This window comes from Fundulus heteroclitus, unplaced genomic scaffold (assembly GCF_011125445.2).
Source record: "Fundulus heteroclitus isolate FHET01 unplaced genomic scaffold, MU-UCD_Fhet_4.1 scaffold_329, whole genome shotgun sequence".
Lineage (NCBI taxonomy): Eukaryota > Metazoa > Chordata > Actinopteri > Cyprinodontiformes > Fundulidae > Fundulus > Fundulus heteroclitus.
In genome coordinates, this window is record NW_023396739.1 from 99425 (window position 1) to 123906 (window position 24482).

At 42.5% G+C, this 24482-nt stretch overlaps 1 protein-coding gene across 2 annotated transcripts; it reads right to left on the reverse strand.

Moving 5' to 3' along the window:
* Positions 1-2166: 2166 nt before the first annotated feature.
* On the reverse strand, positions 2167-24482 carry LOC105936621 (histone-lysine N-methyltransferase SUV39H1). 2 transcript variants are annotated; one of them, XM_036130299.1, is made up of 6 exons: positions 24320-24482; positions 20992-21137; positions 19366-20025; positions 15048-15194; positions 3581-3710; positions 2167-3484 (listed from the first exon to the last, which is right to left on the reverse strand). In XM_036130299.1, the coding sequence occupies exons 1-6, from the start codon at positions 24327-24329 to the stop codon at positions 3351-3353; spliced, it is 1227 nt and encodes a 408-aa protein (XP_035986192.1). In that variant the 5' UTR covers positions 24330-24482; the 3' UTR covers positions 2167-3350. The 2 variants fall into 2 exon arrangements, with proteins under 2 accessions (XP_035986192.1, XP_035986190.1); XM_036130297.1 differs by lacking the exon at positions 24320-24482 and adding an exon at positions 23774-23911.

Below are 24482 nucleotides of genomic sequence, written 5' to 3' on the forward strand. Positions count from 1 at the left end.
TACAGAGCCTTGGCCTCATCCTGGACAGCCTCCTATCCTCTCCTTCACTTTCCACATCCAGAACATCACCTAGTTAACTTTCATCTCTGCAGCATCAAGTTCTTCCTTCGCACTTTTGCCAAACTGGTCCACAGTCCACTTCACAGTTTCAGCTCCCTTCCCTCCCTGTCCTCCAGAAAACGTCCATAAACTACAACTAGTACAAAAACAGCAGCTTGCATCATTACATCATCTACTTCACACCTGTACATTAACTCCACTGTCTCCCTGTCACATTCAATATAAATCAATCCTATGATCATACAAGGCCAACCACAACCTGGACAATGCAGGACACATTACCAACACTATGATGTCATACATTTTAGTTTAACACAGATCGCACATTACAATGATTAGTCTCTGCTTTGCCTGTTATTGCTCAACAATTAATTATCACAACTCATGAGTTTATAAAAAGGCATTATTTAGCTTTTTTGAAGTGTAATAAAACTGTTAAACCTTAGCCCAGTGACTGGCGACCTGTCCAGAATGGACGAGCCCCCACCCCCCAGGACCCTGTGTCACGTCGAGCTGCGTTTCCCCATCAGATACAGCTTGATGTAGGGAAAAGCCAGTATAGAAAAATCGATAAAGGATGGGATGTTACATTTTTAAAAAGTTTAATAAAATTGCTCAAGGTTTATCAGAAAATAACATAACTTGCTTTTAAATATAAAAATTTTTAATTAGCAAAATGTTATTAATGTATTTCGTAAAGTTTAATATTGTTGAAGGTAATCTTGGCTGCAGTACTGCCTGTCTGGCAGGTGTTTAGGGGTCGGAGTAAAATGAGTCCATAGATCCACAGACAGGAGGCTTTTTGCTTCTACAGTGTAGCTTCACATTGTGCTCTACACTCTGTGTAAAAATAAAAAAATAACTTAATAAAAGCTCTCTGAGAAACTGAGAATCACCTCTGGCCTCACCCAGTTAGAACCCGCTCTCCAGTCCATGTTGTAGCTGCATTTTTTATGTAGTTTCCTTAATAATCAAAATCCTTGTCATTTTATTAAGTGTCCTGGTGCGCAGCGGCTCATTAGATGGACGCTGCTGTATATTGACTGATAGCAGCTCTGCCTTCTTTGGTTCAGAAAAGCGCAGGTGAAATTTTTTAATTTATTACTTTTTCCTAAACGAACCCAGTCGAATGCAGAAAATTGTTTTATATTCCGACCCTTCTTAAAAAAAAAAAAAAAACTGCCTCATGCTAAATTAGCCTGAGCTAACGCTTTACTCTTCGAGTTTTAAATAAAACATAACAGCAAATAATGAGCAGGTTCCTGGTTGGTCACCGCGTTAATCAGCTAAGTTGCTGGAAGCCAGTGAATAAACGCTCAAAGGTGACATGGCCACAGGTGGAAATAATTCATGAATTAACTGCAGGAGCAGCAACAGACTGCTTACCGATGGAAGTTGTCAGATGGTCAATCCGCTCCACTTCCTGACTTGCTGGTTTGCATAAACCCAAAGAAAACCTTTGACCACCGCTACTGTCATTCATGCATCTGTGGCCAGTTTGAGATGCTCTTCCAAAAGTTATGATGAATGATGAACACCGATGAAGCTCAGTCTGGCAATGTTCGCTTTGCAAAGACCTCCCCTACTCTCTTTCTGATTGGCTAATGTCCCGGCTCTGCCAGGTTTCATTGGTTAAGAGCAGCTTCAGTTTAAAACCTTGACTAAAAAGTGTAGACGTAACAATTTGCGCTCATTTTCCAAATGACGGAAATCCGTCGCAGCGACGGAGAACTTTAACCCCTGTTCTATAAGGACTAGAAACTTTTTATAAAAGTGACTCAATACAGAATTGAAAGACAGACACTTCAAGGTATGATAAAAAAAATTCATGAATTAAATATTTTTTATACATTATTGTCATTGCCCAACAAGAAGGTATAACATTCAGTTTAGAGATATTATTTTTGCACACAACTAGTAATTTTTTGTTCTTAAATAAGTTTGTCGAAGCTGTTTACAATCCATCTCCCACTCCAAACTTCACAAAAACTTATACTGGGCTTTATTTTATTTGGGGGGCATGTGTCTTTCCCAACACTTCAGCACATTGGTCTGTCCATCCTTAAATTAAAGTTACCCTAAAAATGATCACTTCCATATCAGTTGTTACTGCAAGAATTATGTATTTGCAAACATACAAATAAATGAGCTCAGTAATAAACAGCGATGACACAACAGAGGGTCATAGTTTTCTCATGGCCCAGATTGGTTTGTTTAATAAAACCGACTGCGTGGAGGGAATTTATGAATAGCCTACAATTTGACACCTAAGACAAAAACTGCATTTACCCAAAAATGGGGTAGCGACAGTAGGACACTCTTCCTTAAATATTCTGTTTTCCAGGCTTACAATCTCATGTTCACTACAAATATATACAAACAATACAAAGACATCTACATGAGTACAGGATTTTGCCACAAGCCAGTATTGGTAATCACTCAACACTGTATTTGATATGCAGCACTGGCAAGCTGGGGACCAGCAACATTATATAAAAGAGACAACATGCATGACAAACTACAAAATTAAGAGACCCAATAACTCAATTGAAAAATGAAGAACATGCAGGGCACAAACTGAAGTCTGAAGAGTAACGTCAAATATCGACAGACAGTTTTTAGGAGAAAACAATTAATACAGCTGACAAAATAGAGGAATATTATTTTATGAGCAGTCTAGAAAAACAAACTGTCATCAGTCACTTGCAAGGGTGCTATTACATGCTATAAAATGAAGGGAAAAAAAAAAAAAAAAAAAAAAAAAACACTAGTCTTTTGCCAATCCAATGACACATTTCAGGCACAAGGTTTAGGGTGTCAAACAGCATACGAATTACCAGCTCAGCAAATGTGTTTATGCCAAAAGTTTAAATGCTGAACAGGCTAACTTTACAATGTAGCAGATTGCATAAAATGCAGGATATTTTTTTATTGAAGCGCTGCATGCAAGTGTTTCTCAGAAATGTAGGGGCATCTATGAATGCTGTTAAGACTGACCAACAAACAAAACAAAAAAAACCAAAAAAAACTAAGCCCCAGGAGGTAATGGAATAAAACAGTCTGTAAAACTGCACTTTAGACCAAGCCTAAAAACACTCATCTCTAGGGGTAGACTAATGTAGAATAAAAATTTTCAGAGTAATCCATTCAAAGCTCCAACTCAAAGTGAAGAACAATCACATTTTATGTCTTAAAACACTCATACTGGAATATAAGAACTTAATGGTAGTTAAAAAAATAGTTAAATGTACAGATCTCATTTCTTTTTAAAAACATTCTCCACAGTCCTATCAGAAGAGATACTTTCGACAGGATTCTGATCCACAGCGGCACTCCACTCGAATCCTTTTCTTTGGTGAGGCAGGGAGTCCTGCTAGACTGAAACTTGAGTCCATTTTGGTGCTTTCCGTGTCCACTGGATCAACTGGAAACAAAGAAAGTAGAGATCAGGTAGAACATTGGAGGGCTTTTTCCAAAGGTAAACTTCAATATTTCAGGATAATAAAATATTAATGCTTACTTTGCATCTTGTAGTCAAAGGTAAGCTCTTCTCCAGCCCGAATTGATCGTGTTGAAAACAAAGCAATTCTGGGAAGCCTCTCATCAATGTTATCAACGAACACGTTGAAGACCTGCAAATTTGGGTTACACTGGAAAAAGAACAAAACCCTTTCAAGATTACATAGAGAACAATAATAAAGAATAGATTTTAGCTACTTTAGGGAGACTAACAGCCAGTTTTCAGAAAAAGCACCATATTTTCACAATATACACACCCACGTACAGTAACACTGGGTATTTTGGCTCTTGAATACTATTGACATGTGAACATGTGCAAGGAGGGAGAAATGCTAAAAAGGCCTGCAATTCCCATTCACTCAAATCTGTAGGCCTTTTCTTTGAAGTTATTGAGATGCGTCCAGCATATTCTATGCTAAGCAGAGTCCAGTATCCCTTGGAGGTGGGACAGCCTGCAAGCCGTAATGTGATCTCCTCAGGGCCACGGTGGGAGTCGGATCTGAGATCCAGATCTGACTGCCATTTCATTTGGGAACCACTAGGGGAAGACTTCAGTGAAACGTCACCAGGCCCTGCACCCACTCTGAGGCATAGGAGGAGGTTACTGATTCAGAACCGCAACACACAGTTTTAAAACAGCATATTAGATTGTTGTGATTGGCAAGCTGTTGTACCGATTTGAGCCACAAGGTGTCAGTATTACTTATAGCTGCTTTAACCGAATAAAGCAATCCAGACCAAGCTGGACCTACAGTGGTATGGAAATGTGCTCTCACACTTAAAGGGTAACTCACCCCAAATGAACTTTTGTTTACTAATAAACTGTTAACATGGTTATCTTATAGTGCTGTCTACATATCCTGGTCATTATTTTCACAAACTAGTGCATACTTGTTGAAATCCTGCTTTTGTGTCTTAAACCGTCAGCAGGCACCCTCCTAAGGTTCAACGCGTGTCTTGCATTGAGTTCCTTTAAATAAAGACTGAAAACCCACCTTTTTAGAGTTGCTTTCGACTCATACTAACAGGAACATTGACCAACATACTTGATATGTATTGTTTTCACTTGATACATTTTATTGTTTGTTACTGGTCTCAAAACCAGTGACCGTTTCAATGTGTTTATGATGTTTTTATATTGTCATGATGTAAAGCACTTTGAACTGCCTTGCTACTGAAATGTGCTATACAAATAAATTTGACTTGCATTGAATTTTAAATCAGTATTGCTATTGGCTCAAAGGTTTTTGTGACGTCACTTGGAAAAACTGATGTGTCAGCAGCTCTGCTGTTGTGGGGTATAAAAGCAGCTTTGTCTTCTGCCTCCATAGAGTTCGAGTTTGAATACTGAATTTTTCGATCCAATTGATTTTCAGGTTAGTAATTTATTAGCCGTTGTCCGTTGTCTTCCGCTTATCCGGGGTCGGGTCGCGGGGGTAGCAGCTTCAGTAGGGAGGCCCAGATGTCCCTCTCCCCAGCCACTTGGGCCAGCTCCTCAGGAGGAACCCCAAGGCGTTCCCAGGCCAGCCGGGAGACATAGTCCCTCCAGCGTGTCCTGGGTCTTCCCCTGGGCCTCCTCCCGGTGGGACGTGCCCAGAACACCTCTCCAGGGAGGCGTCCAGGAGGCATCCTGACCAGATGCCCGAGCCACCTCAACTGGCTCCTCTCGACGTGGAGGAGCAGCGGCTCTACTCTGAGTCCTCCCCGGATGACTGAGCTCCTCACCCTATCTCTAAGGGAGAGCCCAGACACACTACGGAGAAAACTCATTTCAGCCGCTTGTATCCGGGATCGCGTTCTTTCGGTCACGACCCAAAGCTCGTGACCATAGATGAGGGTAGGAACGTAGATCGACCGGTAAATCGAGAGCTTCGCCTTTTGGCTCAGCTCTCTCTTCACCACAACGGATTGGTACAGCGCCCGCTTCACAGCAGACGCTGCACCGATCCGCCTGTCGATCTCCCGCTCCATCTTCCCCTCATTCGTGAACAAGACCCCAAGATACTTAAACTCCTCCACTAGGGGCAGGACATCCTCCCCAACCCGGAGAAGGCACTCTACCCTTTTCCGGTTCAAGACCATGGTCTCGGATTTGGAGGCACTGATTTTCATCCCGGCCGCTTCGCACTCGGCTGCGAACCGCTCCAGTGAGAGCTGTAGATCACGCCCTGATGAAGCCAATAGGACCACGTCATCCGCGAATAGCAGAGACGCAATCCTAAGGCCACCAAAGCGGATCCCCTCAACACCTTGGCTGCGCCTAGAAATTCTGTCCATAAAAGTTATGAACAGAATCGGTGACAAAGGGCAGCCTTGGCGGAGTCCAACTCTCACCGGAAACGAGTCCGACTTACTGCCGGCAATGCGGACCAGACTCTGACACCGGTCGTACAGAGACCTGACAGCCCTTATTAAAGGGTCCGGTACTCCATACTCCCGGAGTACCCCCCACAGGATCCCCCGGGGGACACGGTCGAATGCCTTCTCCAGATCCACAAAGCACATGTAGACTGGTTGGGCAAACTCCCATGCCCCCTCAAGAATCCTGCTGAGGGTGTAGAGCTGATCCAGTGTTCCACGGCCAGGACGAAAACCACACTGCTCTTCCTGAATCCGAGATTCGACTATCCGACGGACCCTCCTTTCCAGAACCCCTGAATAGACCTTACCAGGGAGGCTTAAGAGTGTGATTCCTCTGTAGTTGGAACACACCCTCCGGTCCCCCTTTTTAAATAGGGGGACCACCACCCCAGTCTGCCAATCCAGGGGAACTGCCCCCGATGTCCACGCAATGTTGCAGAGCCGCGTTAACCAACACAGCCCCACAACATCCAGAGCCTTAAGGTACTCAGGGCGAATCTCATCCACCCCCGGAGCCTTGCCACCGAGGAGCTTTTTAACAACCTCGGCAACCTCAGCACCAGAGATGGGAGAACCCGACGCAGAGTCCTCAGGCTCTGCTTCCTCAATGGAAGACGTGTTGGTGGGATTAAGGAGGTCTTCGAAGTATTCCGCCCACCGACTCACGACGTCCCGAGTCGAGGTCAGCAGCACACCACCCCCACTGTAAACAGTGTTGGTACTGCACTGCTTCCCCCTCCTGAGACGCCGGATGGTGGACCAGAATCGCTTCGAAGCCGTACGGAAGTCTTTCTCCATGGCCTCTCCGAACTCTTCCCACGCCGAGTTTTTGCCTCGGCGACCAGCCGAGCCGCCTGCCGCTTCGACTGCCGGTACACATCAGCTGCTTCCGGAGTCCCACAGGCCAAAAAAGCCCGATAGGACTCCTTCTTCAGCTTGACGGCTTCCCTCACCGCTGGTGTCCACCAGCGGGTTCGAGGGTTGCCGCCACGACATGCACCGACAACCTTGCTGCCACAGCTCCGACTAGCCGCCTCAGCAATAGAGGCGTGGAACATGGTCCATTTAGACTCAATGTCCCCCGCCTCCCTCGGGACGTGTTTAAAGTTCTCCCGGAGGTGGGAGTTAAAGCTCCGCCTCACAGGGGACTCCGCCAGACGTTCCCAGCAAACCCTCACAGTGCGTATGGGCCTGCCCGGTCGGACCGGCTTCCTCCCCCGCCATCGGAGCCAACTCACCACCAGGTAGTGGTCGGTGGAGAGCTCCGCCCCTCTCTTCACCCGAGTGTCCAAGACATGCGGCCGCAGGTCAGATGAAACGACAACAAAGTCGATCATTGAACTGCGACCTAGGGTGTCCTGGTGCCAAGAGCACATATGGACACCCTTATTCTTGAACATGGTGTTTGTGATGGACAATCCATGACGAGCACAGAAGTCCAACAACAAAACACCACTCGAGTTCAGATCAGGTGGGCCATTCCTCCCAACCACGCCCCTCCAGGTCCCACTGTCATTGCCCACGTGAGCGATGAAGTCCCCCAGCAAAACGAGGGAGTCCCCAGGAGGGGCACTCTCCAGTACCCCTTCCAAGGACTCCAAAAAGGGTGGGTAATCTGAACTGCTGTTTGGCGCATAAGCGCAAACAACAGTCAGAACCCGTCCCCCCACACGAATGCGGAGGGAGGCCACCCTCTCGTTCACCGGGGAAAACCCCAACGTGCAGGCACCGAGATGGTGTGCACGTTGGGGTTTTTTCATATTTTTCATTTAAAACTGCAATGCTAATTTATTAGCGGTAATTTATTATTCAGCCATGAATGGAGGCCTGATTGCACCCACACTACAAAGAGTTGCAGTAATCCAAACGACATGTAATGAAGGCATGAGTGGCACGCTCTAGAGCAGCATGAGGTAGATAAGGCTTCACTTTACTAAGCAAACGCAACTGCAAAAAGCTAGATTTAACAACTGAGCTTATTTGCTTATCAAATTTAAAAAAGAAACCCCACTAAGGTTTCTTGTAGACTTGTGACAGTAACTACTCAACTTGCCCAAAGCAGTGACATCAAATGGATTTCCATACACAATTATTTCAGTTTTAGTCATTTAGCATTATACAATTGTGTGACATCCAGTCCTTAACTTCTGTAAGATATTGAAAATGAATTTGCAGATTTCCTGAATTAAAAAAAAAAAAGGCAAAAAACAATTGCAGATCATCTGCAAAACAATGAAATGTTATGCCTTCTAAATATTGACCCAAGTGGGAGCAAATACAAAGAAAACAGTAAAGGGCCCAAGATGGAACCCTGCGGGCACTCCACAATTGAGTAAGGCTACATCAGAGGTATAGGGACCAAGATGCACAGAAAAGGGGTGGCCTTCCAGATATGATTTAAACCACTGTAAGGCAGTACCTTTAATCCTATCATGGTTCTCAAGGTATGAAAGTAAGATTTTATGATTGACGGTGTCAAATGCCACTGTTAAATCTAAAAGCACTAAAACAACGGAGCTGCCAGAATCAACAGTTAACAAAAGATCAGTAAAATTCTTAACTGTGCTGTATGTATGTATGTATGTATGTATGTATGTATTAGGGCTATCGATTGATAGACGTGTGGCGCGATAGGAAAAAATAGGGTCGATAAAACTTTGATAGAGACAGTTTTCCTTCCTTCCTTTCAGCCTATCATATTCGTTGATGCTACAGTCACTACTTCCTCTCGACCAATCGTAATCGGGGACCCAGGCATGCCGTCACAAAGTGCCGCCCTCTCAAACCACAACACAGAGCACATGAATATGTCGCAGCAAGGAGCGGCGGAGGAAATTGTTCCAAGACGGGGTTTTACTAGTTCGCCAGTCTGACAGAAATAAACCAGTGATTTGTAAAATTTGCAAGGAACCGGTAAAAACAAAGTCTGGTAACGCAACCAACTTCTTTCATCACGTAAGCCGCTTACTCCCGCAGCAGCGCGAGCTGTGCAGCCACGCGCGACTCTGCGTCTTTGTAGGAATCTTCTGGAAGTTCTTTCAAAACAAAGCAGGTACAGCAGCTAAACTGGGCTTCTTTGTGATAAAATGACAAAGCGTCCAAGCGGCATAAGGACATCATGCATGCAGTAACGTAATGGATATGCTGCAGTTGAAAACCTGGCTTCAAACAATTACTCGCCACTCTTGATCCGCGATATAAAGTTCCGGGACACAAGTTTTTCTCTAACAGCGCTCCCTAAATTGTGCAACTAGTGCAGGGAATCAGTGCAAAATGAGCTGCAATCTGCGTCTTCTCACGCCACAACCTCGGACCTCAGCCCTGCGTCAGCCTCTCAATTGTGAAACCTGAGAAGTTACTAGTGTACTATTCCCACCTAAATAGGCTATTTTATTTATTTATTTGGTATATTTATTTTGGTCATTTTACTGGTCACTTTAGTTTATTGTCAGTATTTAATAACATAACTCAGGTCTCTTAAGTTATTTTTCTTTAAAAGAAAATCTGTAATGGTTAAAAAAGTTAGTTAAATAAAGATTTAATTGGAATTCTGTGTTTGTGTTCTTTATTAAAATTAAATCATTTAGCAATATCCAGGCAGAGCTGCACATAAAATATGGTTTTAAATATTTTCAATAATTATCGATTTTTTTTAATCGATAAGCTTTTTTTCTATATCGTCCAGCCCTAGTATGTATGTATGTATGTATGTATGCATGTATGTATGTATGTATGTATGTATGTGCTGTGACGTGGCTTAAATCCAGATTGAAATTTTTCTAAAATATAATTTGCTTCCAAATGAATTTGACTTTGCTCAAAGGCTAACCTTTCCAGTATTTTAGACACGTCATTACATCCTCCTACCAATCACAAACGCAGACCCTGGAACCCTCATCACCAAGCTCCACCCCCATAAGAGTTCAGAGAGCATGTGATCTTTTTTGTAAAAACTTGTAGTTTTGTTAAAAAGTTGGTTGAATAAAGGGTTGAGTTTGAATTCTGTTTGTGTGTTCTGTATCTAAAAATAGATTGCTAAGCAAAAGTATAAAATGGCCGGGACAACACTTAAAATATATGTTTTGAATTTGTTAATTATCAATATCGATCAATATATCGTCCAGCCCTAATATAACATCTGATAGATCACAGAGCGAAACAGGTTCAAACATCTCAAAAGAAACCCAGTAAGCCGAGTTCATGGAGGAATGGAAAATTAAATCAGAATTGGTTGAGGGTATAATAGAGATCTTATCTACAAACATTTTTGGAAGCTGTCACACAATATTTACGAAAATACAGCATTACTATTTACTATTTTCAATGTTTACAAAACATTAAACAGGACTTGGGGCCTGTTACCATTTGTGGATATCAAGTTTGTCATATACTCATCTTTTGAACACTTTGCTGTTCTCTGATAATTCCCCAAGCAGTTCCTTAAAATGTCCAGAGAAACATTAAGTCTGAACTTTTTCCACCTCCTCTTTGCTCGTCTGCAGTCTAGCCTAAGTCATTTAACCATGGCTCAGATGACGACTTAATCATTCGGATTTTAAGAGGCGCAACAACATCTAAAATGGAGGTGCATGTGGAATTAAACGTGCCTGTAGCCTCCTCAAGAGAACTGGAAGACAAGCCCAGTGTGGAAACAAGGCAAATAAAAGCATCAGAGAATTTTTCTGCTGTTGAAGAGCTAATTATGTGCCGGACACGCGTCAGGGCGCATGATTTAAGTGGAGCAGAGGGCAGCTCTAAAGTAAACAAAGCAGGCAGATGATCCGATATCTACGTACTACATATATCAATACAAGGATCCAAGCCATAAGAAAGAACAAGGTCAAGTGTGTGTCCCTTTTCATTTGTGGGACCAGTGACCCACTGTTTAAGATTAAAAGAATCAATAAGACTTAAAAAAAACCTGACCAGAGGTTTCGCAAACTTTTAGGGGGCAATCACTTTGTCACAGTGGGCCATGTAGATTTGGAGTGTTTGCTCCAAATATTATTATTATTATTATTATTATTATTATTATTATTATTATTATTATTATTATTATTATTAATATATACTGCATTTTATGTTTACTTGTCTTTTAAAGGAGCAATAATAAAAATATTTACTGTAAAATCAACCTAAATCATGCTCATTTGTCACCAGGGATGAAAGTAACTCTATAAACAATTGGCCCTCTCCATCAACAACGTTTTAGTCATGTTTTTCTCCTTTCAGAGCTATATGTACGGTCCGCAACTACTTCGGTTCAGAGTGTAGCCGTTGTTTACTTCCTGGTTCCTGAGCCAATCATGTGAGAGTTCCCAGGGTTCCCAAAACAGCATTTGGGGCCCGTTCTTCGTACGTCGCAAACTCAGTTAGCTGGATTTGATTGTTGACGATTTGCATGATCTTGGATTGTTCGGTTCTTCGAAACTCATCCTGCACTTGTTGTCATAGCAACATTTGCGCCAGCTTAAACCTGCTCGAGAGCAGGCTTATTTCATGTAAACAGGATTAGATCGCAGCTGTATAAGCAGAGGAGATAGGGAAGTCTGTCGTAGCCATGTCCATTTTTACGACTTCAACCTGTTGCGGAAGGTGCAAGAATAATTTGCAGAGCTTCTCGAATTAATCGCGTATTGCGCAATAGACAGGATCCTTTAGCGCAGCGTGACAGTGTGATTGTAGAGAGATTTCTCTTGGTGGCTGTTATAAACTAACCTGACTCCGCCAGATGTATTTCGTTCCGCCTAGCTTCACTCACATACATCTGGGACATCGCCCATTGAAAGTGATTTCTCCAACCAATTTTATGGTCTGGCCAATCAGGACGCAGGGCTGGAGTTTCATAGATGTGACGTAGTGGAGACGCGACCATGACGTGAGACTGTTTTGATAGCAATGGCGGCTCGTCGAGGAAGCAAGCGTTAACATTGATGCTGCTATTTCTTCCTTGTTGTCCAATCTACCTAATATTGTTTCATTAAAAGAACATCAGAGACCGGCTCTGAAGGCTTTTGTTGGTGGAAACCATGTTTTCGCCATTCTCCCGACCGCATTTGGCAAGTTTTGTTTCACGGGGCGCGTCCACGCCCCGGAGCGGTTAGCGGGAACCATATTAGGAGGCCTTTAGTCCTCAATGCGGTCGGCCAGGGATCGACTCCGACCCGCGGCGCTTTGCCGCCTGTCTTCCCCCCTCTTCCTGTCAGCTCACTGTCAATAAAACGCGTGCAACTAGAGCAGCAAACACATTAAAAAAAAAAAGTTTTTTTTTCCTGCGTCGCTCTCATTAGCGTCACGGGTTAGCTTCGGTGTGAGTGGTTGAAATAGCACGTCGATAAAGATGACAGACAAGTGGCTTATCCAATCATATGCAAGGATTTTTGATAAGCCCCAGCCTTCAATAAAGGCAATTCCTATAGCGGTGTCCCAGATGTATGTGAGTGAAGCTAGGCGGAACGAAATACATCTGGCAGAGTCAGGTTAGTTATAAACAGACAAGCACATCATTTAACAGTGGCTTTTAAAGAGGAAAAAGTGGTGTTAGAGCCATAAATAGAAAATATTTAAGTTATTTGTATGATGGTTTGCTTTTTATTTTTACCATATTCAGTAAGAAGATTTGTTCAGGCCATTTTATTGTGAAGTTTAGTTTTACTTTGAAAGGCTTGCTTCCTGTCGGGCCGTATATTGTATTAGAAAAAACTATGGATGGATTATCTAGACACGGAGCAATACAGTCTTACCGAGTAAACTGTGGATGACTTGGAAAAGGAAGAACTTCATTTTTTAATGGATAAATAATTTTTTTGTTAAAATTCCCAGTTTGCACAAGTCCTTTACTTCAAATGTCTAAGGAATGACACTGAAATTTGGATCTCTTGACATAACAAGTGCCTTTTTTAAATAAAAGCATAATAATTAAAGGCTACCATTTTGTAGAATATTCTTGTATTTCACTTGTAGGCCTACTTGTCCCTATGTTCTAGTGGCTCCCGTAGAGGATCTGATATAAAAGAACAAAGTAAATATGAAATTATTAAAATGCAAAAATTCATTCTGTAGAAAGTGATAGAAACATCTAACATGGACAGCACTTATGCATTTAATTTGTCTGCTACTTTTTGCCAGCCCTCTCTCCTGGCTTCAGCAGACTTTGAGGTGTTCCCTGCCGTTTTATTTAATGACTCAAATTCGGCATAACCTTCCATTCAAAGCTCGTGTTCTGCTTGGGAGAAAAACTGTGGGCGGTCTTTGGCCATGCTGAACAGCCAATAGCAGCGTTGCTGATCATTGTTTCTACTATCGACACATTTCCCCTTTTAAACAAATGCATGAACACGCAGTTATCTCAGATAACTCAATCCAGCCATACTAATCATAAACAACAGGTGTGTTCGAAGAACCCAATTAGCCGGATCACGATTAGCCGGATGAAATCATCTTGGATGTGTCATTTGATCTCGGATGTTTTAAGCAACGTACGAAGAACGGACCCTTGGTATTTTATGTTGACCAGAGAGCAGCAGCCTGCAATCATGGAAGCCAGTAAGAGAAGCAGACCAGAAAAATCATACACCTATGCTGTGGAAGTAGGATAGGTATATCTTGGTGCTATTATTACTCACTGTTCCTTTAACTGTGACAAACATGCAAAAATAAATAGATTATTATTATTATTATTATTATTATTATTATTATTATTATTATTATTATTATTATTATTATTAATAATAATAATAATAATAATAATAATAATAATAATAATAATCAGGAAGGCGCAAACACTTTTTTACACAACTGCATGTGAAAAAGTAATTGCTCCTCTTGTTAAAATCAACTGATAAAGACATTTTTTACATAAATAAAGACAACACATTGTCCAAAAGGGATTAAAAAACAATAGAAAACTATACCGTTGATATCTAGCTTCCCTTCATTGGCTTCCTGTTAAATCAAGAATAGAATTTAAAATTCTTCTTCTAACGTATAAAGCCCTCAATAATCAAGCTCCATCATATATCAGAGCTTTGATTACCCTGTATGTTCCTAACAGAGCACTTCACTCTCACACTGCAGGTCTGCTGGTGGTTCCTAGAGTCTCTAAAAGTAGAATGGGAGGCAGATCCTTTAGTTATCAGGCTCCTCTTCTGTGGAACCAACTCCCAGTTTTGGTCCGTGAGGCAGACACCCTGTCTACTTTTAAGACTAATCTTAAAACTTTCTTTTTTGACAAAGCTTATAGTTAGAGTGGCTCATGTTACCCTGAGCTACCTCTATAGTTATGCTGCTATAGGCTTAGGCTGCTGGAGGACATCAGGGTCTATTTCTCTTACTCTACTGAGTTCGCCTGTTCTTCAATTTTGCATTGGTTGTTGTCATTTCAGCTTTTAAATTTTTGTTCTCTCTCTTTTTTTCTTGATAGTAGGTACACCTGGTCTGGCGTTCTGTTAGCTGTGACATCATCCAGGGAAGACAGATCACCTGCTACTACCATCTAATGTAGAACAGATTACTGGATAAATGTGTGTTTCTGTGCTTGTTTGTCTCTCTTGTTGTGTCTCTGCTCTGTCTTCTCTAACCCCCAGTCGGTCGAAGCCTGTAGACTGTAAATTAATTAAAAGGTAAAGAACTCACATATTAACTATATTGAAGTGATTTTTCCTCTTTTTTTTATCTAAGACTAAATAATTGGTTGAATAAAATAAAGCTGGAAGATATAAGAATTTATACAGTAAAGTTAACTTATACAGCATCTTCATTTATTCAAAGATCAATAGTAAATATTAATGAAATATTAGAATTATTGTTAAGAGACCTTGTTGAAACTTGAACCCACATTAAAGAACAACCAACAACGCTTACAAAAAACTACCTAAACTTGAAGAGGTGACACCATGGCTGCAGTGTGGAGGTTTTAGACGTTCGTACATAACTGCAGCTCCTCTTTGTACAGCCTCCATTCATCCTTGCTTTCTGTGACATTCTCCCACACGTCTGTCTCACCTTAATGTCCTCCACTAAACACAGCAGTCCTGCGCTGCTTCAGTTCATTTTGGCTGACAGAAGTAGAAACAAATATGTAGTGAACGCACTCTGCAGACACTTACGCTGTGATTGACAAAGTGGGAAATGTTCCCCAAGTGAGCTGCATCCACGGTGTACACATCTTCCACGTAATCAAGATCAAAGAGGTATGTAGAGCCCTGGCAATCATAGAAATGGCCCCTTCTCTCGGCTTCATCTGTTGTAATGATCTGAGGAACACAAAAAAATAATAATAAATAAATAACATTTAGGCTTTTAATTCCATAATTTAATCATTTCATTTTTACGGTGTTAAACTAATAGGTTGCTTGACACTACAAAATGATATAGGAATTTTAAACATGGACGATTATTACATTGAACAGTATTGTACCATTAAATCTCTCATGCAAAAACTCAAACATTAAAGACACAGTATTTGGATGACAACTGCTTTACCATCGATCTACAGAAACCCCACAAAAAGTGACAGGAGAATTTAACTAGGTCTTAAGATTCTCCAGCTCTGAATACATATTTTATAAAAAATTAGTATGTCGGATCATAACATATTACAGGTACTGAGGTTTTGAAGCCAAGTTACATTTTTTCCCCCCCATTCACCTGTACAGGCAACAATGGGACATCATTAATGCAGGTGTGGAAATTAAAGACATGTAATAAAGATTATGATTTACCCTCTGCAATCAGGTACAAAACAATTCACCTACTGCCTGGCAGGGCCCCTGACCCACTGGTCCCAACATCTGCGTTCTACACACAGAGCACACATGTAGATGAACCTGTCCACAACAAGCGGTTAAAAAAAAAAAAAAAGCGTTCAAGAACACTGCCTCCTCATCTCCGCCTGTTCGCGGCACTCATTTTGCCTGTAGCTAATGATGAGTTGACATTTAGTCGGATGGTTTTGGTCATCAATATGGTTCAATTTGTCAATGGCCAGAAATTCAGTGGAAGCGGGATTAAAGAACAGTGCATGCAGAGCTCTACTATACTCCTCAGGCCTGGAACAAACTCCCTGAAATGTGCAGAAACTGTTGGTTCCTTTAAATCAGGACTGAAGACATTGCTTGCCATAGAGGCTGAGGATGTAGATAAACCTGCCTTTGCCTGGCATTACAGGTCTCATAAATATTTCAACGCCACCAGGATGGCACATCAACATGGTCCATTAACAGATGTTTGCTGTGTCTCCCGGCACAGTCTCAGCAAGGGAGATTCCAGGAGACAGGAAGTTGTTCCAGGAGAGCTAGCAGATCCTTCATGCAACTGTCTATAGACCACTACTAGAGCCTTACAATATAACCTCCAGCTAGCCACTGATGATGTGAATAACTGACTCAACAATGCCAAACAGGGATACTTAAGAACCCAACATCTTCCAATAGGCAACCTAAATATTGCCCTGCACCATTGAGCCCAACTGGGATTGGCCCTCTAAAACTGGTGGAATATGTTTTTTGCAAATGAGAGCACAGAGCTAACTGGAGAAGCCACTGAGGATTATATATTGTCTGTAATAATTTGATGGTGGATCAGTGAAGGTCTACTGGCTAGGCAATAGCCTCCTGGCTACTGTTCGGTGTCTAGGAGTCACATTCTTGGACCGACTGATGGATCCTACGATGGTGCCCTGGGCCACCTGGAGCACTGGTTCTGCCTTCATGTGATGAGAGCATGCACCCTTTCAAGGAGAATCAAAGTATTGATACAATTATCTAGCAACCAATCTTACCTGTTCTTAATCAATCAGAACACTTCTGGCACATTCTGTTTCAGTGCATCCAACACAACCAGGTTACATGTAAAGTTGACCAGGAGTTCTCTGAGCTCCAGATCTGGATGGAGAACCTGGAGGAAACCATTAACGTCTGATCGGAGGTGAACCCTAATATTCTCAGGTATGCACACAAGTCAGTGGGGCCAAAGAAAGAGTTGCTGCAATACAATTTTAGGCAAATGAGCTAGACTAGGGAATCATTTATTTTTCACTAAGAGAGCTGAATTAAAAGAATTAAAATACCCAAAAAATCTGTTCTGTTCATTTTATCTCTAAAACTTTGCAGAGTCCGTGTTAAAATAGACATTAGAATGATTTATCCCCCATTAAGATCTGACGCTTTGTTCAAAGTGCTCCTTTAATTTTTTGGAACAGCAGATAAACCGCGACTCAAATTCCTTCTTCAGGATAAAAGCCTTTAAAACTGCAATCATGTCTTCAGATGTCATATTCTGAAGATCATAAATATAGCCTACAGGGTCTTAAGCTGTAGTCCAACTACTCCGTCCTCCCGACAGAGACGAATAGAGCTGTGTACATGAAGGGGTGGAGTGATATTACACACTTGGGAAGAATATTTAATGTGCCTCATAATCCGCTGGGCCTTATGGTCTGAAGAATACGGAACAAAAACATAAACAAGTGTTAGGATCATTTTGGGTTTTTTAGGTGCTTCATACACTGAGGATATCAAAGGCATTCTCTCATTTCACACTGTAAGCTGTGAAGTTTTTATCTGTCCACCTCATGCGGTACAAGGCAGCGGCTTGTTACAGACAGAGAACACTGAGACTATAAACTTCCCGCAGTTCTATGCAACACAGAGCTTGATACACTGACACCACGTACCTGTACGTGCAGAGTACACCTCGAGTACGCACAGACCTCCGCAGAGTGAATTACACCCGAGTATGTGGGGGCCTTTACATGAATGCACTTCTAGTTCAACATTACAGTCAGACAGTCTTGTAGACAGTTAAGGGGTCCGATCAGGTAGTGACACAAGCTGTGTCTCAATTCGCAAGCTGCGTCCTTCGAAGGACCCAGCCTACACAGCCTTAGGAGGACCCAGCCATCGGAGGATGCTCCAGAGGATCCTCAACCGTTGGTAAATGGGACGGTCTAGCCTTTGGAGCACTTCCTGGTTGCGACACGACGTCCCCAAGCCCGGGAAAAACAGCGCCAGACGACAAAAAAATGGTTATGGAAATTTTTTTTTTTTTTTTTTTTTATTTACTTGTTATTGGAGGAGGAGAGTAGGTTTAGACGGCTTCGGTGGCAGCAAAACCGGCGACAAATTTTTCTCAGACTGGGAGAGCGCAGTGGAGAGGTAACATTTACCTGCTATTATTTTCCCCCAGGGACCTGCTAATGATCATAATATACCAGTTATTAAACAAACACTTGTCAGCAGATTGACGAATATGTTTAAATATAAAATTTTATATTTATTTGTAAGACTTGATATAAGCTTATGTTTGTAACTTTAGTAATTTGAATTGAATAGTTAAATGTGTACAAACCCTGTAAATAACTGACTTAAATCACTACTTTCACTATCACTAAAAAAGTGTGCAAAGCACCTCGGGAAATCTTATGGCAGGCGAGGTCGCTAAGGATGGTAGCGGTGCATCCTCAGAATTCGGGGAAAAGGAGGACCCATTCGAAGGCTGCATTTTAAGCATCCTCAGAATTTTTGCCAAATGGGACAGCCTCCGCGCATCGTTGTGACGTCACTGGCCTTAAAATGCGTCCTTCGAAGGACGCAGCCTGCGAATTGAGACACAGCTACAGTGTACCGTAATGCTCTGAATATCCATTGAGCGGAGCAGCTTCGTTGTTAACCAGTCATACTTACAAATTTTAACAGATTTTTGAGGGCATTGTACCACATAAAATCGGTCAGTAAGCCCAGCGGTAACCATATGTAAAGGCGCACTGGATTATAGGGTGCAATATCAATTTGTGAGAAGATTTTGAGTGCACTTTATAGTCTGAAAAATATGGTACAGTTTCCACTGAAATGTTTAGAACCGGGCTGAAGTAAATATGTGGCTCTGAGACAGATGACAGATGTCCAGCTCAGTAAAGCCAACCAGCTAACCTGGGTTGATATGCAACGAGTTTCTTCTGAACGTTGTTACTAAGAAATGCTGCGATGACAAGCCCACTTTTACCTTACAAATACCAAGATGCTGTTTTTATGTCAGAGAAAGATTAACATTGAACAAACACCAATTTTATACTCTGTTAAAGAGTTTAACTTCAAATATGTTATTAGAATTCACGTCACTCTGACAGTTCATTAGTATACACCATTTAGTACACATTGTGCGAGTGTTAGTAATGCAGTCACACTTTAAAAGGGCATCTTTATTTAGATTGATAAGTCAATCAAAATTAATATTGGTGCATTTCATTACTAAGCAACAGCCCTGCTATAAACCTTTTGGTCAAATGGAGCTAAAATCTGTTAACTGTTTTTAGAACAGCTTAACATCATCAAGAAAAATAATGAAGGGGTCTGTAGGGGCCTGTGTTTACGTAAAGAAGTTGGAAGATGAGTTTATTAAAGCAGAGAACCTTTGAGCGGGTCTCACCTCTCCCACGTACTCCATGACAAACGTGTTCTTCTTGATGTGCTGCAGCGTGCGCACCCCCCAGCCTCGGCCGTTCTCCGTCTTAAAGATGCACAGGTCAAACTGGATCCCTTTCTGCACCACTCTGTTAGAGCAGCCGGGCCCACAGTTGCATCTGGAGTTACACTCGTATATGGGCTCTCCCGGCCGGATTCGCACCTGGCCCTTGTCGTTGTAGGCCATTCGATGGAGTGAGGCCCCCGGGCAGCATCCCTTCACCGGCTCCTTCTGACAGTCCTTGCACTCACAACCAACAGCCATCTCGTTCAGGACGATGCCTGGGCCAACTTTGTAGTTGTTGATGTAGGTGAAGTGTTTTGGAGGGCCATCGAGATCCACGTCGTTGGTGACAAAAATGCGACCTGGGTGATTGCGAGTCTTATTAAGGTGAGCTTCCCACTGACGCAGGCGCTGGCGGTGTTTGGCTTTCTGAACCAGGATCAAGGCCGCTTCTCTATCCAAGCTTTTGGGGAGGCCACGCCTCTTTTGGCGCTTCAGCACTTGATCCAAGTCAAGGTGGAACAGTTTCATCAGTTTTGGACATTTGAGGTTCCTTTTGGGTTCCCACGTGTTATCAGATTCAGGGAAGCCTTTCCACTTAACAAAGTAGAACTCTTCTCCCTGAAACACACAACAACTTCAGATATTCCTCCCAGAGACCGGACCAAGCATCTTCACCATGTTAACAAGCAAAGATGATCCACACCTTAAATTAACAACGAGCTGGATTTTTGGTTTCTTATCATCTACTTCATTACACAATGATGGATGGTGCTTTTCTATGCTGCTTTAACAGACTTTTCATCTTTTAAGCTCTTAAGGGTCCTCTTTACTAAAGAAAATCAAGAGATTGTCTTTCTGAGCAATGTAAGGATGTAGCACCTTTTTCCTCTGTGATAAGGAGCAAGAGGATCTATATGCATCTGATTTAAAACTTTATGAAAGGGTTTAAAGGAAACAACAAGATTGAAATTGTCTGTATTTAATTAGAATCAACAGGTAACCACTTATTTCTATTATTCTAATGCGTTTTGAAAAACTAGACTTTTAGATAATTTTTCTTTCACAAAATGAACCAGCAATGTTCACATAACAGTTTTTTGGCACATTTAAACAGAAGAAATGTGGAATATTAGCGCCACCTTGGGGTTTTACTATTTTATACATCTGTTAAATGTTGTTTAAATACTCGGTTTCTTTTGTATAGCAGCTTTACTGCATAATTCCTCTCAGTCCAAAACATCCTATTATATTAAATTAATCCCTGTCTCTCTCTATCTAAATAACAAGTATGGACAAGATAACACGCAGAGCTTCTGGAGATAAATTGAAGGTTCAGCTGTTATTTCCATTCACACTTTAAACTACCTGCTGACTATTTTTCCAGACAGCTTGATTAACAACAAGTCTGGAGAAACTTCTGAGGATATCTGCAGTCTCATATACTCGTTCTGAGATGTATCTAAAAGAACGCATGCAGAAGTTAAAACTGACACTGTTGGATCTACTGTGAATCACGTCTTTTAAAAACATTTAGAGGAATTCGTCTTATTTCTCATTGAAATCTTTGTGAAAAAAAAAAAATACCTTGTTCCTCTTGTAATCACAGAGGAACTCCACTTCATAATCATTGACGTTGGCTCTGTTCACGTTAAGCTCTTGACAGTAGAGCTTCTCCAGGCGACAAAGCCCCTCCAGCTCATCCCAGGTTATCTTGCAAGGGACACAGCAATCTGAAACAGCAAAGCCAAGAGATGGACTTAAACGGACGGTGCCAGAACAGTGTGTGTGCGTGTGTGTGTGTGTGTGTACAATGTCTTGCAGAAGTATTCAATCCCCTTGGCTTTTTACACATTTTTTACATCCCAATCTGTAATTTAAATGTTTTTTTATTCTACAATACCCACATCTTAGATGTTCCCCAGAGCACCATCAAATCCTCATCATCAAATGGACAGCACCTGGTACCACAACAAACCTGCCAAGAGAGGGTCGCCCACCAGAAGTAACAGACTGGGCAAAGAGAGCAAGCAGACCAAAGGTCACCCTGAAGGAGCTGCAGAGCTCCACAGCAGACGCTGGAGGATCTGTCCCTAGGACCACAATCAACTGTATGCTCCACAGAGCCGGGCTTTATGGAAGAGTGGCCAAAAAAACATTATGTAGTGTTAACAATAAGTTTAATTTGCCACATGTATGGACGAAGGTGCTCTGGTCAGATAAGACTAAAATGTAACTTTTCAACCTCCAACAAAGACTATGTCTGACCCAAACCCAACACATCCCATTACCTCAAGATCATCCCCACCAACATGGTGGTGGTAGCATCATGCTGTGGGAATAGGTTTCAGCAACAGGGACTGGGAAAATGGTCCGAGTCGAGCGAAATATGGATGAGGATAAAAACAGGGACGTTTTTGAGCAGAACCTGCGTTAGTTTGCCTGTGATTAGAGGCTGGGATGGAGGTTCACCTTCCAGAAGGACAATGACCCTAAGCAAGCTACTAAAGCAGCATTACAGTGGTTTAAATGGTCAGTTTATAGCATCAAGGCCTTCGTCTTGCAGGAACTGCTGACACACTCCAGCCACATGAGGTCTAGCATTAGGAGGAACCCAGGGCTAACAGCACTAGCATCTGGTCTCACAATGGGTCTGAGGATCTTATCTCTGTACCTAATGGCAGTCAGACTACCTCTGGCGAGCACATGGAGCACTGTGCGCTCCCCAAAGAAATGCCACCCCACACCCCACCACTACTGACCCACTGCCAAACCAGTCATTCTGGAGGATGTTGCAGGCAGCAGAACGTTCTCCATGGTGTCTCCAGACTCTGTCACATCTGTCACATGTGCTCAGTGTGAACCTGCTTTCATCTGTGAAGAGCACAGGTCGCCAGTGGTGAATTTGCAAATCTTGGTGTTCTCTGGCAAATGCCAAACGTCCTGCACGGTGTTGGGCTTGTAAGCATAACCCCCGCCTGTGGACGTCGGACCCTCATACCACCATCATGGAGTCTCTTTCTGATCGTTTGAGCAGACACATGCACATCTGTGGCCCGCTGGAGGTCATTCTGCAGGGCTCTGGCAGTGCTCCTCTTGTTCCTCCTTGCACAAAGGCAGAGGTAGCGGTCCTGCTGCAGGGTTGTTGCTCTCCTACGGCCTCCTCCTCGTCTCCTGATGTACTGGCCCGTCTCTTGGTAGCGCCTCCATGCTCTGAACACTATGCTGACAGACATAGCAAACTTTCTTGCCACAGCTCACATTGATGTGCCATCCTGGATGGGCTGCACTACCTGAAACACTTGTATGGGTTGTAAACACTAGAGTGAAAGTACCACCAGCATTCAAAAGTGACCAAAACATCAGCCAGAAAGCAGAGGAACTGAGAAGTAGTCTGTGGTCACCACCTGCAGAACCACTCCTTTATTGTGTGTGTGTGTGTGTGTGTGTGGGGGGGGGGGGGGGGGAGGTGTTACTAATTGCCTCTAGTTTCCCCCTATTGTCTGTTTACACTACAGCAGGTGAAATTCGATTGTCAATAAGTGGTGCTTCTCAAGGGGACAGTTTGATTTCACAGAAGTGTGACTGACTTGGAGTTACATTGTGTTGTTTAAGTATTCCCTTTATGTTTTTGAGAAATATACATACACACACACACACACAGGTTGACAATTGATCAAACAAGGGAACTAATTTTTTTTTTTTTTTTTTTTGGTGTTTAAAAGTTCATCTTTAGACCAAAATCCTCGGGTCCCAGGAGGACACACACACAAAAACACGGGAGTTTTAATTCAAAACAACCAAGTTAAAATTAGAACACGGCTCATGGGACCAATTGCTGTTTTTGATTATGTGTGCATTGAAGCTAGTTCTCGGTTGGACTTTTGGGACAGATTCAAACAACCCGCTGCTCCTTATTTGGAAACCGGTAGAGGAATCGGGCTGTAGAGTAGAGACGGGTTTAGGTTGCCGACCTATTTTCAAACACAGCCATCACATAAGTGTAAAGCCAGAGTACGTCTCAGTACAGATCCGCACACATTTAAAAGCGCAGCTTCGCGTATGTTGCTCCACGTTCTCAGGCTGTTCTGTCCCTCTTCCTTCCACACTCATGGCAGCATGCTTCTCTAAACGCACACTTTAATCCGTATTACAACTTAATAACCACGAAGAGCTGAAAGTACTTTGAACAGTCTGGCAGCCGCGGTTAGGAGCTACTTTCTTTTAAAAAAAAAATGCACCACTCACAATAACGGCCTCTCCCAAAGACGACATGTGGTTAGCATAATAGCATGACATTCCCTATTGCAACTTTCACCTCGCTCACGAACAAACGAACGATTTAACTCACAACAGGGTGAAACATTACCTTTCAAATTTTCCGCCATGTTTTCCGCATAACCGCCAAAATACATTAAAACTCCAATGGCTAACACTGGCGTCGGTGACAGCTCTTAACTGTTGCTGATTGGTTGAGCCGCTTTGCTCAGTCGTCCTATTGGTGCAAAATCATCAAGAAAGGCAAGGAGCGCTGCTTATAGGCTCGTTCGAGATACACCAAGGGAAAGAACCGATACTTTATTGGTCGCTCCGCTGTGACCTCACAGCCTAACAGCGGAAGACTAGTCAGTCTGTCCTCTTCTAACGGTAACAAAAAACAAAACATGGACATACTATAGGTATATATAGTCTACGGTACAAAACAACCACACACACTACGTTTGAAAACCAATTTCCTTCCTTTTACTTGCTAGCCTATCATGTAGGTCATTCTAGTCCTCCCAACCAGGGGCGCCTGCAGGATTTTCGGAGCGTATACGCACAAAACCATTACCACACCTGACCCACACAAGGGCAATTAACATGCGTGCGATGCGCGTGGCACAGAAATGCATTATGTGTTTGTGTAACTCACCGTGAATCATGCGCGGGACGCACAGCTTTGATTCAGCAACATGCACTACTTGACCCACACAATTTAGCCACTTCTAAGTTGATGTCAGTATTGGTTCAAAACTGTGTCCAGTCTCTGATTTCTCTTCAGAGTGATAGTAGAACACTCCTAGATGGTTCTCACC

Bases quoted from the DNA above. Each gene is read 5' to 3' on its own strand.
- LOC105936621 (XM_036130297.1), bottom strand. From the start codon at position 23,819: ATGTATTTTGGCGGTTATGCGGAAAACATGGCGGAAAATTTGAAAG. The intron at 20,026-20,991 runs GTATTTTTTTTT...TGTGTGTTTCAG, and splicing joins GTGATTACAAGAGGAACAAG to GGAGAAGAGTTCTACTTTGT. The intron at 3,711-15,047 runs GTAAGTGTCTGC...TTCTTTTTCCAG, and splicing joins CCCACTTTGTCAATCACAGC to TGTAACCCAAATTTGCAGGT.